Genomic DNA, 23,912 nt, shown 5'->3' on the forward strand with positions numbered 1-23,912 from the left:
AATTAGAAAAACGAACTTGACAGGGAGTATGTTCCAACCATCTTGGAGAACTGACCACTGATCTTCTGTGGATGTCACTTGTGCAATTCTATCTTCTCCTCATGTGATCCCAGACAGACTGGGTCTTGAGATCATGGATCTGTAGAGGACATCTCACTTCTAGAACTCTACACTTGACTGTTTTGTGTTGTGGTCCTGCTGCAGAATACATTTGGAGCCAAGCAGATGCCTCCCTGATGGATAAGTATCTGCCTGTATGTCTCAACATTGTGGACACCATTAATCCTCACCAAATCCCAAACTCTGAAATGCAGCCACAAAAACTTGAAAGGACCCTCCACCGTGTTTCACTATTCCTGCAGACCCGCATTATTGTTCCGCGCTCTGACAAACTGCCTTCTCTTAAAGCAAAATATTTCACATCATGACCCATTAGTCCATAGCACCTGTTGCCATTTTTCTGCACTCAAAATATGCACAAAACAGTCACTCGGCCTTGTTTCCACATCAAAGGTACTGTATAAACCTTCTGCAATTCTTTTATGAAGACCACTAATGGCCAGACCTTTCCAAAACAGGTGGGGTGTAGCTGGGTCCCATTGGTGGCCTCCAGTTCTGAGTTGATGGCACTGCTGGACATCTTCTAGTTTTGAATGGAAGCATGTGCCGCCTTTCATTTGCTGCATCAACTTTCCTTGATCTACCACTACATCTACATCATCATGGTTTCTCATTTCTATGTGTCCTCAATGCTGAGAAATACAGCCAGATCCTTATCCATCACGTCATACCATCAGGGAGGAGGCTGGCTGTATGGGGTTGTCAGGCTCCAGAATAAATTTGGAGCCAATGTCATTAAGAACTGCCTTCAGAGTAAAGAATAAAAGCCCCTTCACATTAAGCGACGCTGCAGCGATACCGACAACGATCCGGATCGCTGCAGCGTCGCTGTTTGGTCGCTGGAGAGCTGTCACACAGACAGCTCTCCAGCGACCAACGATGCCGGTAACCAGGGTAAACATCGGGTAACTAAGCGCAGGGCCGCACTTAGTAACCCGATGTTTACCCTGGTTACCATCCTAAAAGTAAAAAAAACAAACACTACATACTTACCCAACGCTGTCAGTACAGGAGGAGTGCAGAGCACAGCGCTGGAGGACAGACAGCGTTAGGTAAGTATGTAGTGTTTGTTTTTTTTACTTTTAGGATGGTAACCAGGGTAAACATCGGGTTACTAAGCGCGGCCCTGCGCTTAGTTACCCGATGTTTACCCTGGTTACCAGTGAAGACATCGCTGGATCGGTGTCACACACGCCGATCCAGCGATGTCCACGGGAGATCCAGCGACGAAATAAAGTTCTGGACTTTCTTCAGCGACCAACGATCTCCCAGCAGGGGCCTGATCGTTGGTCGCTGTCACACATAATGATTTTATTAACGATATCGTTGCTACGTCACAAAAAGCAACGATATCGTTAACAATATCGTTATGTGTGAAGGTACCTTAAGGAGTCCTGGAAGAGATGATATGGCCCCACAAAATCTTGATCTCACATCAACCAGTCTCTCTGGGATCATATGGAGACAGAAAGCTTTGGGCAAGTGACATCCACAGAAGATCTGGGGTTAGTTCTGAAAGATGTTTGGAGCAACCCTCCTTGCTGAGGTCCTTCAAACACGGCACATGAGGAACACTTACACAAAAGACTGGTCATGGCAAATATTAATGATTTAGAGATTTCTCTTTTGATCAAACAATTCTAATTTTGAAAAAAAAAATGTAAGCTTGTCTGGACAAATTTCTGTACAGTACAGTACAGTACTATATTATATGCTTGTGTGTGCACCCCTAGGCCAGTCTGCCATTCAGGACTCTAGAAAAGCTGAGGGACAACCCATTAAAGGCCGGGATCACATACGCGAGATACGGCCGAGCCTCGCAGGTGAAAACCCAGCTCTGGCACTGGCACTCCGGAGCGGAGCGTGCAGCTCCATGTATTGCTGTGCCGCTGCATGCTCCGCACCGGAGTGCCAGAGCTGGGTTTTCACCTGCGAGGCTCGGCCGTATCTCGCGTATGTGTGATCCCGGCCTATGAGAAGGAATTACACTCTTTTTGCTTGTCAGCCAACATACCCCGACCTTTCTAACTGCCTTTGGGAATACTAGATCAAGACTCTCTTAAGATCTATATTGGCTACCACCTAGCTTTCCAGAAAATGATTTAAAGAAAAAAAAAAAAAAACAGATATCCAGTTCTACTAAAAAAAATATGGTCGCCTTTACTGCTTCATAAAGGTTGTCACGTCAAGACTAAAAAAACAACAACAAACTGGGTGACAAACTGTCAGAGCCGTTTGCGAACGGCATGAACCTACTGTATCGTATATGTTATTGCTGCCAAAGAACTGCACACATGTGGCATTAGAGGAAATTGAGCCATGTTTACCCTCCCTCTCCCCCATTGTTTTATTTGCCCCATATCATGAATTTGAGGTATAGGATACAAGTGCAATGAAATGTTCAATAAACTACAGAGAATGTTATTTATATGTTCCTGATGGGTCATCTATTGCTTGATGGTATCTGCCAGCACTGGTGTAATATGAGTGTCATTGTGTCTCACACAGACCGTCATTTTGTGAGGTAAAATTTTAGTGTTACTTTCAGAAAATGGTGCAAAGATTGTAATAGATTGACTGATATTATCTATATATTTATTTAAATTGGACTTGGGTTACATTTTTTTTTTTTAAAAAAAAAGACTCCGGTCCCATTTAAATAAATTAGGTCCCTGTTGATTTCTTTGAGGCGGCCATTTTGTCAACAAGTTTTACCCCAGAAAGGCTTGAAATATCAATATGGATTTCTGGGACAGCTGAATGATAAATCACGTTGGCCTCCTTTAAAACTGGTCAACCATCTTCCCCCATCGGCGTATTCACACAGCTCCTGTATTACCACACATGAAGTACTTGGAAGCAGTAGTGTAGCGAAAGGGCCCTTAAGGGAATAGTATACGCCCAGGGTAGGAGATACCTCAACATGGCTTGTCCCGTCAAGCAAACATCGCTCCTTAAAAATGAATGTGGAAGGGAAATGTTATACACCACAATCTTATTCTTTCGATATGCGCTGTGTGGTAGCAGCCATTATTAAGAAATGTATCATGGTAGTGGGTGACCATTCTAAACTTAAACTCCCATGAGCCTACAACCCTGCTTGATAGCCTGGCACATTTACTGTTCAGAAATTTATACCAAAGCTGTCTATACAGGAGCAGCCATATTGCTGGTCATCAAGAGGGAAGGGGAAAAAAAAATAAATAAAAAAACAGCCATATTTGTGATTAAAAGTGTTTATTAGACTTCTCACAGTCGTTGTGCTGTACAAGAACATAAAATCAATTATACAGTCAAAATTTACAACAGGCAAAATACATGGCGACACTAGCAGCCGCTACGAGTTGCGAGAAAAGTCTGCGCCAGCGGCTCCAGTCCAGGATCTGTATACATATAGGAAGATATCATATGGCGGTACTATATACACAATGTCTATTCAGTATGTACACAACATAGTCATCTAGGTCAGCACCAGATCAACTACAGTGAGGGAAGCCATTATGTTTGTTTGCTACAACCTAGTGACTCATATCGGCATTCAATACACAGCCTCCACTGTGTGCAGTCATGGGACAAGGAGTTGTGCACGGTCTACACAACGCTATATAGATTTATTTCTTCATGTATCTTTGTATCAGGAAAACAAAGCTCTTACAGCTATAGAGCGCCAAATTCCCTGCACAGATATGCATAACAAGCTGAACTACCTACTGCCACCACTAGAGGGAGTGTATTCCATACAGTGTTATTATTGCGTTCAATGTGCAAGCATATGTAGTGAGCTCCCCCTAGTGGCGTCATGTTTGATTTATAACATGTTCATGCAGAAGATTTGGTGCTGTGTGTTAGGCAAGTGTGTTGGAGCTGACAAACATTAAAGTAAAAACAGAACACATTTAGATGACGTCTGCAGACAAATGTGATGTAGTCTGGGGTGTTTTTTTAAGTGGCAATGTGAGCAAACGTACAACTTCAACACAGCTGCCAGAAAAATCAAGATTAAAGCAAATTTTACATTTTTTTTTTTTCACTTTTTTAATTATTGTGGTCTGTGTCCCCATGACAATAATTCTTGGCTCTGAACTCTCGTAGCAGTGTTATCACAAGTTTCATAGCAACAAGTTATTTCTTCTTCTCAAGCTTCACTTTTGATAGAAAAGACCACAAGGACAAAAAGCGCAATCATGGGGACAAAAAGAGCAGAAACTTTCCATAAGAGATCTAATTTAAGCCTCATCCTGAACAACCCCATTAATTAAATATTACCGCTTTCTTCCAGAAACAGCGCCACACGTGTTACAGTTTGTGTCTGGCATTGCAGCGCAGCTGCATTGAAGTTAAATAATAATGGTCAGCAATACCAGTTTTGGTAAAAAGCAGGCATTTTTCTTCTTCTGGACCTCCCTTTAAGGCATATCTTAAGAATTCCATTTTAAGTTAAAGAGGACTTGTCATTTGTCATAAATATGCATTTTTTTATACCTGGTGTAAATGCTCTGTTGAATCTGGTGTGTGGGTTTTTTTTAGCGTCGCTCCATTGCTGGGATATGGCCCCCCTCCTCGTGTTGTGTAAATGTAGTTATATTAGCCAAGTGGGCGTGGTCCTCGTTTCTTCTCTGTGGGTGTCTTCTAGACCATCACACCCACTTGGATGAGACATCTAGAATTCTATGCAGGGAAGAAAGGACCATATCCCAGGAATGGAGAGGTACAGGAACAAAAGAAAAACAACCCTAAATTCAGGAGAACAGCAGCATTTACAGTGGGTAAAAAAAAAAAAATGTTTATATTTGTGGCAAATGACAAGTCTTCAAACAGTAGTACAAGAGGTTTCCATTGTCACGATTTTATGGCGGAAGGTGACTGTACAGAAAATTGCATTGCCCCACAAATAAATATAGGATTAATTATTCTCATCTCTAGAGCTATAAAGTTATAAAATAAAAAATGGAATATAAGCAAACCATCCCTTTAAAGCTTCGGGGGCCGGCCCCTTCAAATATTAGGGAGACTTAACACTGAGCTGAAGCGCTATCTAAGCGAAGACGTCCTGCAGAGTTTTCACTGCAGGATATGAAACGCTACATATATATGTGGCCCTTTAACATTGTATAGTCTTAATGGTTCTTTACATAGGATTTTAAGTGAAAATTTACTGGAGGTGGCCAAGTTGTGGCCTCATTTACTCAACTAGCGACATTACAAGACTGATGTCAAAGTCCCATAGACCAAATTACACAGAGGAGGCAGCGCTTCCAGTCAGTGTGTCCACCATTCACAAGCGATTACTGAAGACACTCTTGATGATCTATGGCGAGATGATCAGTAAAAAGATATATTAATAAATAGTGATCACTGTAATATAAGTAGCTGCAGGTGATGAGATCATGGCGTGACCATAAAACATCAGGCTTCATGTATCTCCCACGAATGCTAGATGCACCTTCTATATATTAGTCGCATCGATCCAGGATCTAGTAAAGCAGACGCAGAAACATCCACCCAACTGAAAATCTTCAAGTCTCTAGTGCCCATCAATCTTTGTTCCACCGCCACCACGGGAGAGGAGACCCGATGCATCACAGATATACAAGTCCCTCGTTGGTCAATTTACAAGAGGTGCAGACCGGTCGTTTGTTACGGTGGGTTTCAATTGGACTTGAAGAAATGGATTTCTGTTGGGAGAAAAGTTGCATGAGTACAAGAACATGTTTTACAAGATGTTGGTACTACTGGTAACGTATGGTGAATCTAAAGTTTTAGTTTTTAATTATGGTAGGTAGGAATACATTTCTAGTCTACTTTGGCCCCCAAAAACGGCTGCCTCCATCTTAAAAGGGTTAAGACTATAAAGCCAATGCCACCACAAAGAGGGCTGAAGAATGGCCCACCATGAACTTCAGGTAACTTGACATGGACTACAAAGCCCTGCCAAACCAATTTCACCATTTTTGCTATAGATCTACAACGTAACAGAAGCTGGGTGTGGACACACAGGGGTTTAATGACGGGTAGGTATTAGGAGAAAGAAGACACCACATTCCTTAACACATGATGCATGGTTAGAGAGACACCAGAATGAGTACCACTGCCATATTGTACAACACCGTAGAAACAAGCAAATATCTCCGACACACAAAACAGAACCCACGGACAACGTAAACAAAGTTTACTATAGACTAGATGTTTAGATTGCCCACAGATGCTGAAAAAGCCAATACAGAGCTGAGAGATAAGGTGGCATGATGCTTTACAAGAGCCATCACCACATTGTTGTGGTCAACGGTTAAGGGTCACAGTAGTGGAACAAACACCCATTGGGAATTTTTGAAGATATTTTGTTCCTTTAATTAGTTAGAACATGAAATGTATAAAAGTTTTACTAAAGGGCAAATACCCCAAAATCAACACTATAGAAGTCCTTGAGTTCTCCTGGTTCCTGATAAGGCTGGGCGACAATATAGTCACCAGTACAGCCCCTACCAGGGTAAGCCAGACCTCTTGAAGCTCATCCATCTATGGATTGGTTTTGTTTGTTTTTTGTAACACAAGAGAACTTGTGTATTTAATTAATACTTTGGGGATATTTGAGAGGGCACAAACCCCTAGAAATGAGATCCATAGGTTTGGGTTAACAGTTCAAGCACATGTACACCAAATTATAAAGAGCATGGAGCGGGTTAGTACAACCTTGGATATGCTTTATGACCAGATGAGGCTCTCCAAAAGTAACTGGCCACTAATTGACAAATTAATGGTCACCCAACACAAAGACAGGTTGTCCCCTTGTAAAAAGTGAAGATTCTCTGGGATTCCCCCCACAGTGGCCTATATGACCAGAGAACTGGCAATGATCAGCACCTGGTCCTGTACAGGAACTGGAGAGAGAGAGGTTGGATAGTGATGCCCAGATAGCGCCAAGAGAATAAAGGATTACCAAGAGAAGTATGTTAGTTTGGTGGAGGAGGAAATGCTCTACTTTGACTGCTAGGAACAACCCACATAAAATAGGTTACATTTACAACAAAATTGTAAATAAAATAAAAATATCTCCAGTTTGATTAAAAAAAAAGAAAAGAAAAATGCATAATCAAATATAAATATATATATTTTTTTATTGTTAAAAGGGGAAGTATTACAGTTGATCTGATTCTACCATGTTGGTCGGGACCAAGACAATGATTGTTTTTTTTAATTTTTCAATAAAGTACGTATATACAGTATTTGTTTAGTGCACTAATCAGCAGGTGGGGGGGGGGGGGGGGAGAGAAGAGGAGTTTCTCAAAAAATTAATTCTATGTTGAAGAGGGAAAAAGTATAAAAACATGGCGGCCTTCCCGAATAAATAGTGCCGCTCTTGAGTAGAGACCCATGTATGGTACTGCAGTTCAACCCCAAGTCAGGCAAATCCTGCAATACTAAATACAGAGGATTCTCACATTATCATTTCATCTCTACTCTTTCAGAAGTGGCCAACATGCCATTTGGGAGACCTCATACTACTTTGGATGACAGATTGCTCTCCTCTTCCCATTGAAAACACATGCACGGTTGTATAGATATTTTTCAGATATTTAGTCACATAGGTGAGGATTTGACGTGTCCCAGCAGTCACAGTAGAGATAAGAAACCAAATGATCATGAAGGGGAGGTGGGGTAAATATAAAATAAACTTACTAACTGCAGAGACCTCTCAAAACCGTGCAACTTCTGCTTCCAAGCTGCAACACAGAACAAAAAACGTGGTCTGTAAGTGACAGACGGCGCTGATTGGCCGCAGTGATGGGAACAGGTCTCCCCATAGGGCAGCGTCTGCTCCGGTGAGCATCTCGGCCGGATGTGTAAGCGCATTGTTCTCTATGGCAAGCACTGTTTATTGTTTGGGGCGGGAGGAATAAGCCCGAGGCTGGAGCGAGAACACAATGTACATATGTGGAGAGACAGGCTCCATTTATAGACAGACACCGCAGCCCGCCATTGTTGTCACGGACATTCAGCTTCAATGTTACGTGTATATTTACTAGTGGAGCAGGGCTGGCGGAGTTAACAGTTCTGTAGCTATAAGAACACGTGTTTAATTATTTAAAAACATTGTACCAAGAACGAGAGGGTAAAAAAAAAAAAAAAAATTCCTTCTCCAGAAACAGTGCCACTTTTGTCTTCTGGTTGTGCCTGGTATTGCAAATGATCCCTATAAATATCAATAGTGCCAGCATATTCAATTTCTAATACTAGAAATCATTAATACCCTCATTATAAATTTATACTATGCTCCAAAATTAATATGTTTAAAGTTTGGAGGTCCATTTATTTATTTATTTTAAAAGAGGCCCAAATACCGTAAATTGATAAAAATGATAAATTTCCATCTCCCTGCAGCTACCACTAGGGCACATTTTCTGCATGCTGATTTATCAGAAGGATCAATGCATTAACTGGGTAAATTATGCTTCCCCCTAGAAGTGACTATAGGAATTTTATTATGAAACTCCCAACTACTTGGTGGCTTTGGAGCTTAGTTTCAGAAAAACGGTGCTGTTAATTGAATACGTCCACATTGCCTGTATGATAATATTCTGACTTCCTGCAGTCACCACTAGAGGGAGCTCACTGTATACAAATTTACTATGATGTTCAATGTATACACACACACATACATATACACTGCTCAAAAAAAATAAAGGGAACACAAACAACAGAATATAACTCCAAGTAAATCAAACTTCTGTGAAATCAAACTGTCCACTTAGGAAGCAACACTGTTTAACAATCAATTTCACATGCGGTTGTGCAAATGGAATAGACAGATAGAAATTATTGGCAATTATCAAAACACACTCAGGTGCGGACCACATCTCAGTACCAGTGCTTTCTGGCTGATGTTCTGGTCACTTCTGAATGTTGGTTGAGCTTTCACACTCGTAGCATGAGACGGACTCTACAACCCACACAAGTGGCTCAGATAGTGCAGCTCATCCAGGATGGCACATCAATGCGAGCTGTGGCAAAAGGGTTTGCTGTGTCTGTCAGTGTAGTGTCCAGAGGCGCTGCCAGGAGACAGGCCATTACACCAGAAGACGTGGAGGGGGCCATAGGAGGGCAACAAACCAGCAGCAGGACCGCTACCTCAGCCTCTGTGCAAGGAGGAACAGGAGGAGCACTGTCAGAGCCCTGCAAAATGACCTCCAGCAGGCCAAAAATGTGCATGTGTCTGAACAAACGGTTAGAAACCGACTCCATGAGGATGGTCTGAGTGCCCGACGTCCACAGATGGGGGTTGTGCTCACAGCCCAACACTGTGCAGTACGCTTGGCATTTGCCACAGAGACCAGGATTGGCAAATTCGCCACTGTGCGCCCCGTGCTCTTCACAGATGAAAGCAGGTTCACACTGAGCATGTGACAATCTGGAGACACCGTGGAGAATGATCTGCTGCCTGTAACATCCTTCAGCATGACTGGTTTGGCAGTGGGTCGGTAATGGTGTGGGGTGGCATTTCTTTGTGCTCGGCAGAGGTAGCCTGACTGCCATTAGGTACCCAGATGAGATCCTCTTACCCCTTGTGAGACCATATGCTGGTGCAGTTGGCCCTGGGTTCCTCCTAATGCAGGACAATGCCAGACCTCATGTGGCTGGTGTGTGTCAGCAGTTCCTGCAAGATGAAGGCATTGAAGCTATGGACTGGCCTGCCCAATCCCCAGACCTGAATGCGATGGAACAGATTTGGAACATCATGTCTCAAACTATCCACCAACGTCACATTGCACCACAGACTGTCCAGGAGTTGGCAGATGCTTTAGTCCAGGTCTGGGAGGAGATCCCTCAGGAAACCATCCGCCGCCTCATCAGGAGCATGCCCATGCGCTGTAGGGAGGTCATACAGGCAAGTGGAGGCCACACACTACTGAGGATCATTTCCTTGTCTTGAGGCATTTCCACTGAAGTTGGATCAGCCTGTAACTTCATTTTCCACTTTGATTTTGAGCATAATTCCAACTCCAGACCTCCGTGGGATATTAGTTGTGATTTACATGGATCATGTTTAGGTTTTATTGTTAACACATTCCACTATGTAATGAATAAAGATTTACAACTGGAATATTTCACTCAGTGATATCTGGGATGTGGGATTTTAGTGTTACCTTTATTTTTTTGAGCAGTGTATATATATTTATTTTTTCATATATCAATGTAAAGCTTATAGATGGTGGCCAATTTAAAGATCAATTTTAGATCTTTATGTTATATTTATATATGTATACATCACTATCAACACACAATTTGGCAGAGCTGAATTTTGGGCTGTCATGAGACACTCCTGGCCCGGCCAGTAAAATAATTAAAGTTCCCTCTTATTCCTGCCAATTTTAAAAATTTTAATCAGAAGATGAGTGCTTTAATCCTTACACATTATTAAGGGCCCCAAATTTGTCTCTCATACAAAGTTAAATTTAAAAATAAGATTATTCTTAACGTACTGATCAGTCTATGCAAAGTAATGAATCTATGTGATATAATCTATTAACATTTTGTTTCCTATCAAACGCCATGCTAAAAGAGCTGTTTTAACAGCCTAGCTCACGCTCTTTGTCTACTGATTTAGTAATAATGTTTTATAAGCTGCTTTGTACTGAAACACTCCCTATCTGAGCTTGCGGGAGGGCAACATGGATAAATAGCTTGTTTTAGTATGCATTCTTGCCAGAGCAGCAGATCAAAGCAGCTTGTAAAAGAGCATGAACTGGGCAGCTAAAACAGCACTTTTAACATGGACTAGGGGAAGCTCACTAGAAAAAAAAAAACCCAATTAATTTAACCATAACTCAGTGTTCAGTAGGCTCCCTCTAGGGGTAACGGGTGGCTCAGCAGATCTCTTATTTCGCCAGGTAATGTTTAACTAAAGGCAGAACTGACATTATGCCTATAGCTGTGTGTATCAATAGATATACATATCCCAACTACTCCCTCCCCCCCAAACCCAAACATAAGTCTATGAATGGCATCATGGATGAAGAAGAATCATTGTTTAGTAATATGCAGATGGAATTAATTGATGCAACAATGGAAAAAAAAAATTAAGGCAGTGAATGGTTGTAGAAAATGTTTATTTTAGCCTGAAGTTATAATACAGCTGCTCAATGGTCAAAATCACAGTTAGCGTCTGTCAGCAAGACACCCGCCCACCCCCATAACAAACAAAAAAATATAGAAATCTATACAGAGACAGACAGCAAGCAAGCCTCAGAGTGAGAAAATAAAATAGGATTCCCAAAATGCAATAAATAAAACTTTATTCGTACAGTTACATGATTACAGGGCACAATGTTCTGTGTGCAGCTCATTGTACAATCTTTATACATTCTGTTCATTGCTGAACTGATGGCTCACAAGAGACAGCGAGAGCAGAGACGGCCAGAGAGTGAGAGAGAGGCCTTTATTTAGAATACCTGACCTCCGCAAAGTTGGATGATTTTTGGCACTGGCGAAAAGGTGACAGAAGCCAAGTAGGATGGTGAAGGCTTCTTTAGCTCCCAAAAGCACATGATGCATCACTGCGTTAGGAAGGTTTCAGAAAAGGATGGAAAAGGAATATATATATATATATATATATATATATATATATATATATATATATATATATATATATATATATATATATATATATATATATATATATATATACACACACATACATACATACATACATATATATATATATATATATAGCATGTGGCTGCCATTGGCATGATGGGAGCTGTAGTTTTGCACCGGATGGAGGCTTGTTAAAGGGCTCACTTATAGGGTCGCTGCCTCCAACAGGTGGTACTACACGGCCAGCTTTGCTTTCCAATTTGCATCTTTCTCATTTAGGCACTGCAGATCAGGGAGGCCCCAAAATAGGGGAAGATAAAATTAAAGAGGACCTCTAATGACTGGACTTATTATTTGATCAGACAAATGTGTTTATAAGTAAATATTCTTAATGTTTTGGTGCCATAATGACAGATATTTTATGGGATGTATTAATGGAGTTGAAGGGGTTGTCCGAGTGATGAAAACCACCACCACACTTGTACTTTGCTTGGGTTGTGTTTAGATTTTTCAGCTCAGCCCCTCTGCAGTAAATGGGACCAGGCTGCAATACCACACAATCTGTGGACAGCTGTGGCGCTGTTACCAAAAAAAGGTTTCTCTGTCAGAAATATAAAAGGGAAACAATCATCAGGATGGGCTTGCCTCAACATCATGTTTACTGGAGGGGTCAATGCCACCCACTTAAGAACCAATCAGCAGTCTTATAGAATAGAACTGAATGATAGTAGCCCCTCCCCTCCGAGTCCTCATAGCCATTCAGCAATGCCTGGTAGATTTGGGTATGATCAGTATGGCCATTTATCACGGCTGCAATTTGTAACAAGACCCCAATAGAGAGCCAATCTTCGCAGCTATGCAGGGACAAAGATGTCTCACTGGGCAAAAATGTCACAGGAAAAACTTTCCATATATATCAATTTCATTCTAGAAGTAGAAATGTACGGATAATTAGCGAGGGTCTCCAGACCAGGAGAGTAGGTTGCTATTAAAGGGAAACCATAGTGTGACAATGATCCCAGGATGCTCATACATACACGGTTAGATAATTCCCTTTGATGTTTGCCATATCTAACATGTCTTGCTCTCTTTAATTCTCTACGTATGCTCCAGGACAATCACCCATCATCAAAACATGGCAACACCCAGTTTTCCACATTCATAAATTTCCAGGTGGAGTAACAGAGAAACAGCTCAACAATGTCAGTGACATCAATGGGTTTGAACTGGAGGCACCATGGAGGTCCAAGCTTGAGGCCTCTTCACCTTTTAAGAATCATCAGAGGCTCAGTTTTGGTTTTCGAGTTACCACTTAAGGCCCACACATGCATAACAGATATGACAAACCAGATTTAGAGGAAAGGTAGCGGGAGGCCATAGTCCTCCAGTTCTTGATCTCTGCTGCCCCCATGGACTTATGAGGAAAAAAAAATAAATAAATAAAAGATATTTCCAATAGTGCCAACCTTAATGACCTCAAGGGTGGAACTTACTCAAATTCCCAGTGAACAGGGGGAGACTAATGTAAAGTGTTGGTTGCACGCTTCCCTGTTGACTATTTTCAAGGTGTTCAATAATGGGTTCACCAAAAATGGTAAATTTCATAGAATTTTCCACTTTTTGTAGAATATGGCTTTTAAGTTCCAATTCCTTGGACATTTAAATTTAATGTACAAAATTAGTTTTTGAGACATTTTCCATCACTTCAGCTATGGAGCGAAGGCATGGAGAGATCTCCAACAGCTCCGAGCCAAGAATATAAAATCCCTTCAGCAAAATCCATGACCCACCCCAGATATGTCATCACACTCGAGAAACCAACCTAAATGGTAACTAGGGTAAATTGGAAATAAACTAAACCACAGAAAAAACAAAACCCTAAAAGAATTTTTTATTCATAAATATTTAAAAAGACCAAATGATCAACACTAGACAAATACATAAATTACCATAACGAAACTGAAATTGGGTATTGGTACACGGGTACTAATCTGGAAGGTGCCAGATTAAAGATAATGGTACACAAACCTAAAGGTACTGTCACACTAGACGATATCGCTAGCGATCCGTGACGTTGCAGTGTCCTCACTAGCGATATCGTCCAGTGTGACAGGCAGCAGCGATCAGGCCCCTGCTGGGAGATCGCTGGTCGGGGAAGAAAGGCCAGAACTTTATTTCGTCGCTGGACTCCCCGTAGACATCGCTGAATCGGCGTGTGTGACACCGATTCAGCGATGTCTTTGCTGGTAACCAGGGTAAACATCGGGTAACTAAGCGCAGGGCCGCGCTTAGTAACCCGATGTTTACCCTGGTTACCATCCTAAAAGTAAAAAAACAAACACTACATACTTACCTACAGCCATCTGTCCTCCAGCGCTGTGCTCTGCTCTCCTCCTGCTCTGGCTGTGAGCGTCGGTCAGCCGGAAAGCAGAGCGGTGACGTGCTTTCTGGCTGCCCGGCGCTGACAGCCAGACCAGAGAAGCAGAGCGCCGAGGACAGACAGCAGAAGGTAAGTATGTAGCGTTTGTTTTTTTACTTTTTAGGATGGTAACCAGGGTAAACATCGGGTTACTAAGCGCGGCCATGCGCTTAGTTACCCGATGTTTACCCTGGTTACCGGGGACCTCGGGATCGTTGGTCGCTGGAGAGCTGTCTGTGTGACAGCTCTCCAGCGACCAAACAGCGACGCTGCAGCGATCCGGATCGTTGTCGGTATCGCTGCAGCGTCGCTATGTGTGACGGTACCTTAATGTGGCCCTAATAAAATCCTACACACGCTGTACCTTCCTGACAGTGGAGGTTGGCACCCTAAGTTCGAAACGGCGCCCCGACTCCGCAACGGCTGTCCCTTCTATCCCTGAAGGCCCTGTCAGCTACCCAACCCAAGACCCACCACAATGCACACAAATAGTTCCTTTGGCTATAAAAATATATAGAATAGCCTCTCCTAAGATAGAAAATAAACCCTCTAGTATTCACTAGGGTTTATTGGGAGTTGCCAAACAGTGTCCATTCAAAGGACTACAAATTCCCTCATATTAAAGGCTCATGCTGTAACTGTCATTGGCATGACTAAGAAAAAGAGCAAATCCAAGATGACTATGTATATATTGTCCTCTAATTTCAAATTAACATCCAAATCTACTCTTTAGTAAATTGTGAGCCAATGGAATAGAAATAGTTTCATAGCTAGCTCTGGTACAGTCCAATAGATATATGCATTCACCAAGTTCTCCTGGTACTGCTGTGCCACATGTAGTATCAAATCTATTGCCATAAATGTTTGTGGCCAGCAAGCTATAGAAACTAAAACAAGTTACTTATCTGAGTCACGTAAATTGTTTCATAGTCCACGTCCCTACGCGTTTCACCCCTTCCTGATATAGGGGCTCATCAGGGGACCATCAATAGAGGCAAAGCCATAGTGGCCTAAAGTGCAACTGTTTGGCAACTCCCAATAAACCCTAGTGAATACTAGAGGGTTTATTTTCTATCTTAGGAGAGGCTATTCTATATATTTTTATAGCCAAAGGAACTATTTGTGTGCATGGTGGTGGGTCTTGGGTTGGGTAGCTGACAGGGCCTTCAGGGATAGAAGGGACAGCCGTCACGGAGTAGGGGCGCCGTGTCAAACTTAGGGTGCCAACCTCCACTGTCAGGAAGGTACAGCGTGTGTAGGACTTTATTAGGGCCACATTAGGCTTGTGTACCATTATCTTTAATCTGGCACCTTCCAGATTAGTACCCTTGTACCAATACCCAATTTCAGTTTGGTTATGGTAATTTATGTATTTGTCTAGTGTTGATCATTTGGTCTTTTTAAATACTTCTGAATAAAAAATGCTTTTAGGGTTTTGTTTTTTCTGTGGTTTAGTTTATGTCATCACACTCAAAATTGACAGGCATAAAGTTCAGCATTCGGAAAATAATTGAACAATTCACCAATTATAAGGGGTTGCCCACTTAAAAAAAAAAACATGCCTGCTTTCTGGCCCAAACAGCGCCATCCTTGTCTACAGGTTGTAAGCGGTATTGTAACAAATTCCTATGCATGTGCAAAAATCAGACCCAACTCATGGACAAGTGTGGTGCTATATTTTGTGAGAAAGCAGCAATGTTTTTTTAACCCCTTTAAAGAGGTTGTCTGTGCAGAAAAGTGTTCCCCATTGGCCTAGATCAGTAAAAATAAATAAAATGTACTTAATGCTCACCAAGTGCCACTCACTTGGATCCAGCACAAGCGCTCTGTAGTCTACCAGCAACTTTCCACCAGAACCGCTGCAGCCTGTGATTGTCTGCAGTGGTAGGTGACTCCAAACAGCTCATCATAAAGACAAACCCCCAGTGATGTCCTGCTCAAGTCACCAGACTATGGCAGCAGTCCTGTGGCTTGTGGCACAGTAAAGTGTCCACCTCTTATGCTGGCACAGACCAAAGTGGCGCCGGCCTGTGCCACATCCAGTTGGGTACCATAAGTGAGCATCAATTATTTTATTTTTGTTTTTTTTTACAGATACAGCCCCTGAGGAAGCTTCTTTTTGCCCAGACATCTCCTTCAATGTCGACAAATGGTGGAAGGGTGAAAGGCTAAACAGTTACGACCAGGATACTTGAGTTTATACTGGTTTGGTCAAAGATTAGCAGTTAATCTCCACTTGGAGTTACCATTTTTGCAGTTTAAATCAACATACATTACTTATTCTGAAGTCTTGTGTCCTCTTCTCCAAATACATCCAGAGTTACATTCAAGATCCTGCTGCTTTCCTGTTAGCTCTCAGGCTGTGTACCATCAGATCACTGCAACCCCCTAATGTAAAGAGCATGCTCGGCGGTGATGCATTGTGGAAAAAGAAATCGAATCACATCTTTTAAATCTGGGCTAGCCGATTCTCAGCTGCCTACTGAGGAATTCTGAATGCAGCTTTGGAAGCAACTGGAGTAGGAGACCTACAAGTTCAACTGCAGATTACTGTGAGTATATGGGACAAAATGTAACCAGAAATATAAAAGTGATAGATCTACTAACAGTCCCTTTACAGTTCCATGCATACAAGTCAATCTTTAGGAACAGGGCAGAGAAAGAGGAAAACACCCCACCCCAAACCCTTCCATGCAGATAAAACCTTGTGGCAAGGTCAGGAAAAAAAAAATTATCCATCCACCCAATAAAAACTGGTATAAAACACTCTACACTGGTATAGAACTTCTCTGTATGTTCAGTAATTACAGGTACACTTTGGCAAATTTCTGCTCTGAAAAACCCTCCAGAAAAGGTGACAAAGTTGAGCAAAGAAAAAAGTAATAAAAAAAAACATTTTCAATGAGTCACACCAGGATAGCCCACTGCTGGCATGACCTAGAGTCCCTTGCTTTACATTACAGCATAGATCCCTCCAGCAACTCAGTGGACTGAAAGAAATTCAAAACCTTAAGGAAAAAAAATGTAAAGAAACAGTTCCAAGAAAGTACAAAAGTAATCAAAGAAAATATCCAGGAAAATCAGTGAAGGTGGAAAGGAAAAAAATTCTAAAAGGCGGAAAGAAAGGATGAAAGTTCTTCAAAGCAGCGGATGCCATGTCTGTGTAAGCCTCACTTCACACAGTAGATATCATAGTCCCATTGCCGCTGTGAAACAAAAGAGCAGAAAGGATACTGCCGAGATGTACATTATATATATACACAGAGAGACCGCACAACATCACGACACGGATGGACCACGACTAGCTGCAGTATCTCTTATTCATGCATACAGGCACCTGGACAGGTTGAGGCCTCCACCCAGAATGGGCAAAAGGGGGAAAAAATATATACCGTATATATGTTCCCACTGGTGACCACAGTGTTCCCTCCATGTCACGGGCAGCACAGGAACATCGAAAACAGTTCAGCCTGCAGAGCACATCAGACAGCTCCCCATATCTTAGCTTGCTTGGCCGATGTAACTGAGACGTTGGGTTAAGTCATCATTAGGGGGGTTAAAAAGATACGTTTGCTTTTTTAATCTAAAAGGGAATCTGTCAGTAGGATCAACCCTCCCAAGCAGTTTATATGGCCATCTAGAGCAAAGAAAGTTGACTGAAAGGATACCTTGATATCTGCAATATAATGTTTTATTCCTGAGAAATCCACACTTTTATTACTATGTAAATGAAGGGGGCATTACCAATGTGACACATGTAGATCCGGAGAGAAGACTGTCAGTCAATACATGTCTCACACTGGCAATGCCCCTTCATTTACATATTAAGAAAAACATACCAAGGTATCATTTGACTCAAATAAGCGGTTTTGGTGGAATGATCTTACTGACAGATTCCCTCTAATTTGGGCTAAAAATATTTTTTGTAAATGGGAAATAAAAAACAAAAGGGATACGATATTTTTTAATATCTCAACTCATTCTGCAGTCAGCAGTGTGCAAGCGGAGAATTTAACATTCTGAACTAATCTATGCAGATTTAGGACCACAGTCCACATCAAAGTTGAGTTCAAGTCTGATGTGGTCCAAAATCAAATAAATAGAAAGTTATAAATGCCAGCTAAGGACAATCAGTAACAGACTGTCAGATAACACATTCTCAAGCCAATATCAAGGGAAGCAAAAACCCAGTAAAGTCAAGTGATGAAAGGAAATGCAAGTTATTTTAACCCAAAATACAAACAGCATATAGACACCTTCAGGGATAATATTTATTCTTACTTGAACTAATGCCAGTCTTGAATTTCCAGGTTAAAATAATGTTTGGCATCACAGGGGCTTTTCATACATGGATCATCTGTCCATACATATAAATCAGGAGGGGGTCCCACCAGTGAGATCTCCACAACCATGAGAAAAGGGGTCTCGAATGCAAGTGGAGCAGTAGTGAGGATGTGCGACCACTGCTCCATTCCATTCACGGTTTATAGAAGTTGTGGACGCACATGCTCACTACCCCACCTTTCCCACAAGAGACTCTGGGCCTCTGTTCTTGTGATCAATGGGGTCTCAGCAGTGGGACTCCAAGCGACCTTATATTTTTATCAATTCTACTTGCTAACATTAACGGGATTGTCCCTCAAGCATTAACCCTAACCAAACTGCACTACTTTACTATGAGCCGCACTCCTGTGGCACATGGTAGGTGGGCGACCAGATACAGATTTTACATTGGTGCCCAAGTTGGTACCCCTCCGTTTCGTTACTCCCTACTATCAGTCACATGGTATTTTTAGGTTGACTCCAAAATTCCAAACTTGTTTGAAAAATACATTTTTGAGAAATGTCTTGGAAAGCTCATTTGTATTCCGGAAAGATGCCAGAGTGTTTAGTCAATGCAATATCAGCTGTGTACTAAAATCTTAAAAATCTGTGTCAGCTCAAAGTAAAAAATAAGATACTCAAAGGGGAACAGCAGTCAGAATCCTAGCAGGGATAATGATAATCGGCACCCTCTAAATGGTCTGTGAACAGGGGTGTAACTATAATAGGTGCGGGGGTTGCAATCGCACTTAGGCCCTGGAGCCTAAGGGGCCCAAAAAAGTCCCTTTGGCCAATATGAAAAGATCAATTCTGTTAAAGAATTGCAATAATTGTGGCCCATGAGCTTTAAGTTATGCCTCCGTCTGTGAAATACGAAACAGAACAAAATCCCCCCATACACAGAATTTATATACTGCAGTGTTACTAAAATGTCCCATGAAGTTTTAAAGTTTATGGCGACCCACCCCCCTTCACTCACAGAGTTTGCTAAACTGTACACCACAAAACTGCCCCCTTTTTTTGGAGGGGGGGAAGAGAGGGAAGTGGCCTTAAAGCTTCACCTGTGAATGACCCCAGGACCTACACCTTATTTCCTCTGCTTGCTTTTTTTTTTTTTTATTGAGATGGGGGTTCAGAACTTTGGGATGAAGCCATCATCTCAGAGTGATCAACCACAACCAAAGGTGATATCTCTATGGTATTTACGCCCATATAAAAAACAGCCGTTTAGGAAATTTGTAAGCCCAATGGCATTCCCGACCCATGATTAACGATTATTAGACAAATGTAAAATCTGCCATCTGCCAAGAGATACACTGCAACGCAAAGATCATGGTGTCGCATTGTGTTATCGCATCGAAATCACTTGACAGGCGCTAGTTGCAGTACTAGTTATAAGTTGCATGCTTAACCCCATAGCTTTTAAGTTGCAGCCAACTTTTTACCTAGCCAAATGGCAGCTTAAGAGAGTCATTTTTGGTCATGTGACTTGACTGAGAATTGTAGTTTTGTGGCCAGAATCAATGTGAGCCCTTTCCTAATGATTCACTATTTTTCCCCCATTTAGGCAATACAAACAAAAAAAAAAACCCACAACAAAAAGTGGAAAGCACCAACAAGGCGGCTAGTTTGTTGCATCTTATTGCTGTGTCAGTTTAGGCTAGTTTGACACATCAGACTTTCACAATCTCTCTATGTGCTGGCCACAGATCTCCTGACTCATAAGCAAAAAATATACCGGTTTATGAGGCCGTTTAGTTTGGGTCAAGTGACCCATACTCAGTCTGGGCCGTGAATGAGCAGTAAAACCTTTAACCCACTCATCCTGGAATATCCAATGCAGCTCTCGGATGCTTGACCAGCCAAGATTAGAATGAAAATAAAACTATTATGAGATCAAACACAAGTAGATAATCTGCTTGCTGACAGTTTCCACTTTTTTTTTTTTAACTGCATTACATGAACAAACTAGAAAATACCTAACTCACAAAGCAACAAAATAAAAAGGTAACCATAAAAAGCAGACTTCACATTTAAAATCACAAGAGTCAGTATTAATCAATGCTCAATTTACTGGTTTAGCCCCTCCCCCCTAAAAAAATTGTGCTTTTGTTGTGGAGGACGACTTTACAAATTGTTGGCAAATTAGTATCTTCAACTCCCACCTGTGACAATAAGGGATACTGCAGGTGATGCACAGACACTAATATATAACACTCACCATCATGGACACTAAGAACACATGCAACCACACGACGGAGGACGCCATTACCTGTTTGTGGCCCTTGCTGCCCCGTAGTCATCTAAACCCTGCCGATGGCAAAAAAAAAATGCAAGAAAAATTAATGCAAAGTTCATTCTACTTTAATGAGCTCACTAATTAGGCAGGAGGCGGGGTTAATTACTGATAATTAGCATACTAGCAGCAAGCCGATTTAGTAGTAGTAACGATGGGTGGTAAATCTGGGATGAAATGGAAATCGCTTGGCTTTATTTTGCTGTGAGCGAGGGCAGGATCATACAGCCGAGGGGGGGGGGGGGGGGGGGGCTATGGCAATGAGCGCTCCTACTGTCGTCACTGCAGCTGAAACAAAGCAGCGAGGGCATTCGAGAGGTAAAATGGTTGTGAGAACTCCCACCAGAAATCATACCTGAGGCTGCCGAGCCCGGATATTACCAGCAAAGGTGCTGTAAAGAGGACCTGTCACCATGTAAAAAACTGATTATTATATTCCCGCTGCTACGCTGAGCATTCTGGGGAGGTTTTAATCTGCCATACTGTTCCAGAGATATAAGACCCTTTATTCAGTGATAATTACTATGGCATTTAGTAAATGAGCATGGCTCACAGGATCCTCTGGGGCGGGTCTTTAGGCTGCCCTGAAATAGAACCGTGTGCCATGCCCCCAGAGTAACGACCACAAAAATTAGCACTAAACAAAAAATAAGTCTTGGCTCTCTGGCACCAAATGATGGATTTTAAAAGACAAAACAGAATACTCAGGAGAGCAGCTGGAATAAGAGTAAAAACTGGACACTTTAGACCCAGAGATACGATCTCTAAAAGACACTTTGTACAGACAAGTAGTTACCTGCAGATTTCTCATGATGACCACAGCAGAAAATCAAGATATTTGCATGGATATAACAACTAGGGTGTGCAAAGCCCCCTCATACTTTTATGAAGACCTGAAGGGGATATCACATTGGTGTTCCTGTACTAGGCATACAAACTTCTATCACTATAGAAAATATTAGCCAAGAAGGTGGGGCAAATTTAATCACTTTGTCTCATCACAGGAAGAGGAAGTGACTAAGTGAGCAGATTGGCTACTCATAGGAAACTTCCTACTAATGGAGGAGGAAAGGACCATATTGTAATGCACATTTTTTTTTTTTTTTTTAATAAGATGGACATCTGTTGTGTCCTTATTAATTGTACCCAATTTTGATATTGCTCCTAATGCTCTTTAGAGCTAATGTGTAGCCCCTTCAAATTACGTTATACCGACCACTCCTCTTCAGTTTTCCAATCAGGGAATCAGTCTCTATAATATAAATCACAAACTAAGCTACAGACAGTTCATAAGCCATCTGCGGGGATACAAGATTTGCCTACTGTATAACTGCACCCACACCACATATAAACCAGTTTATACTGTCTCCCCCATGCTCGCTGAGTAAGTGGGCTCTCCCTGTTGTGATGTCACAGTAGTGCTGTGAGCTCTGTGCCAATCAGCTATCCATCTCCGGCTCCTCCTATCTATTGCAGTTTCAGAAAAAAAAATGTATGAAACTGCAGCTGCATCTCCCTCACCTCCCCTCCTTCATGCCAATTTAAAGAATTACACTAGCTGCTGATATTTTCTCTCCAACACAAACTAGGAAATCTTTGTTCTTTTCTATGTAGGGGAAAGTAAGCAACATCTCCCATACGCATCACTCAGTGGCATCTATTGATCAAAATTTTACCAATTTCCAATGAGCAAGCGAGGAAGAGCTGCCCACTCTACGCCACATACAATTCCATTCGGCAGGCATGAGAATCAGTGGCTCAATGGGATATTTCCCCATAGAAGTAGATTTCTGGTGGAAGTGATGGTGAAGCACCTTCCATTGCATCGAATCAGGACCGTTTGAGTTATCTAAGCATCCAGACTGCATTGCTCATGGTGCTTCTGTGTCACGTAGGGTTTAATAAACCCCTACATACAATAAAGTAAGCAGTCAGGGTACAAAGAAGCTGCAACATCAAACGGTGGATGTCAACAGCTGCAATGGAAGTGCCCCACTGGTGACCAACTTACGGCTGAAGACCTCTTACAAAGTTTGTACAGTCCGGATGACTGTGGGTACAGAAAGCTGGCACTCTTGTTTATTCTGTACCCATAAGGCACAGAGAAAGCCTATAAATAAGGAACACAGATGGCTATAGAGAAGACCCATGTAAGGATACACAATTTTATCTTCAAGCACGCTATGGTAGATAATACTTATGCTAATTACACACATTTCCAGCTGTTAACAGATTTAAAAAGAAATCCTGAATAGCCCCATTAAATTAAAAAAATCTTTATGCCTTCAGCTACCACCAGAGGGAGCTAACTGTATACACCCTTCACATTTAGCATATTGATAAATCCGTCTGCAGAGAGCTCCCTCTAGCGGTGAGTGCAAGCAGCAAAAATGTTTGACTGACTATGCAGAGAATTAAGTGGGTTTGCTCCAATATGACGTTTCTGTTCTAAAAAGATTTTGTCTTCATACATTGAAGATCCTAATAAAGTGAGAATAAATGGTCATCCCACCTGTGAAAAGACTGGTGCAGCCACACTGTATGGCCGGGGCTTGAAAGAGCTCACAGCCTGAGGGGGAAAGCCGCGGGAGGCCATGTTGTAGTCTGGAGGAGGTATGGAGAGGTCGTCTTTGTCCAGCAAATTACCAGTGCTGCTGCTCTTTCCAGTCTGTAAACTGAAGAACAAGATAAAACGGTTTTATAAAGTCCTTGCTATTACCAGATCGTGAGCTCACCGGGTAGTAAGGGCGTAACATACCAAGGAGGCAGTTAGGAAGAAGTGGGCAAGTCCTGCTAGGTCTCATGCTTTTTGGCATCTACCGTATGTAGGACTACACTCTCTAAATGAAGCTACATTAATAGCAGGAAAACAGATGGGAACTGGCCCAAGAGTCAGGAAGAGGGAACCAGACACTAGTACTACCAGAGTTATGGGGACCCACGATCCGGAGACCCCCTCTCTTTTAGGATAGAAACCCAAATCCTCAGTCTAGTTTGGATAGCCCTGGCTCAGCATGCCCCTTAGGGCCCATTTGTCTCATGCTGATTGCTACAGGTGGAGAGGATGCACGACTTCTAGGTCGGGCCCACAGTAAGTTCTTATTACAGTTGTATAAGGTTTATACCTTTTTAGTAATATACAGAGACCGGCATATAACCACC

The 23,912-nt window shown here is 42.0% G+C and overlaps 1 protein-coding gene across 3 annotated transcripts in view; it reads right to left on the reverse strand.

The window, feature by feature from the left end:
• Positions 1–3,340: 3,340 nt before the first annotated feature.
• The window catches only part of BAIAP2 (BAR/IMD domain containing adaptor protein 2), a 158,459-nt gene continuing 137,887 nt past the window's right edge, over positions 3,341–23,912 (reverse strand). Inside the window, exons 12-15 of one of the 3 annotated variants that reach the window (XM_069750793.1) lie at positions 23,263–23,425; positions 20,727–20,764; positions 7,798–7,841; positions 3,341–5,795 (exon numbers count right to left, since the gene is read on the reverse strand). In XM_069750793.1, coding sequence (XP_069606894.1) covers positions 7,814–7,841; positions 20,727–20,764; positions 23,263–23,425 — 229 coding nt within the window. In that variant the 3' untranslated portion in view covers positions 3,341–5,795; positions 7,798–7,813. Of the gene's footprint in view, positions 5,796–7,797; positions 7,842–17,200; positions 17,338–20,726; positions 20,765–23,262; positions 23,426–23,912 lie in introns of those variants that run through there. The other 2 variants (XM_069750791.1, XM_069750792.1) reach the window with 2 other exon arrangements.

The sequence above is a fragment of the Ranitomeya imitator genome, chromosome 2 (assembly GCF_032444005.1).
Source record: "Ranitomeya imitator isolate aRanImi1 chromosome 2, aRanImi1.pri, whole genome shotgun sequence".
Taxonomy (NCBI): Eukaryota; Metazoa; Chordata; class Amphibia; order Anura; family Dendrobatidae; genus Ranitomeya; species Ranitomeya imitator.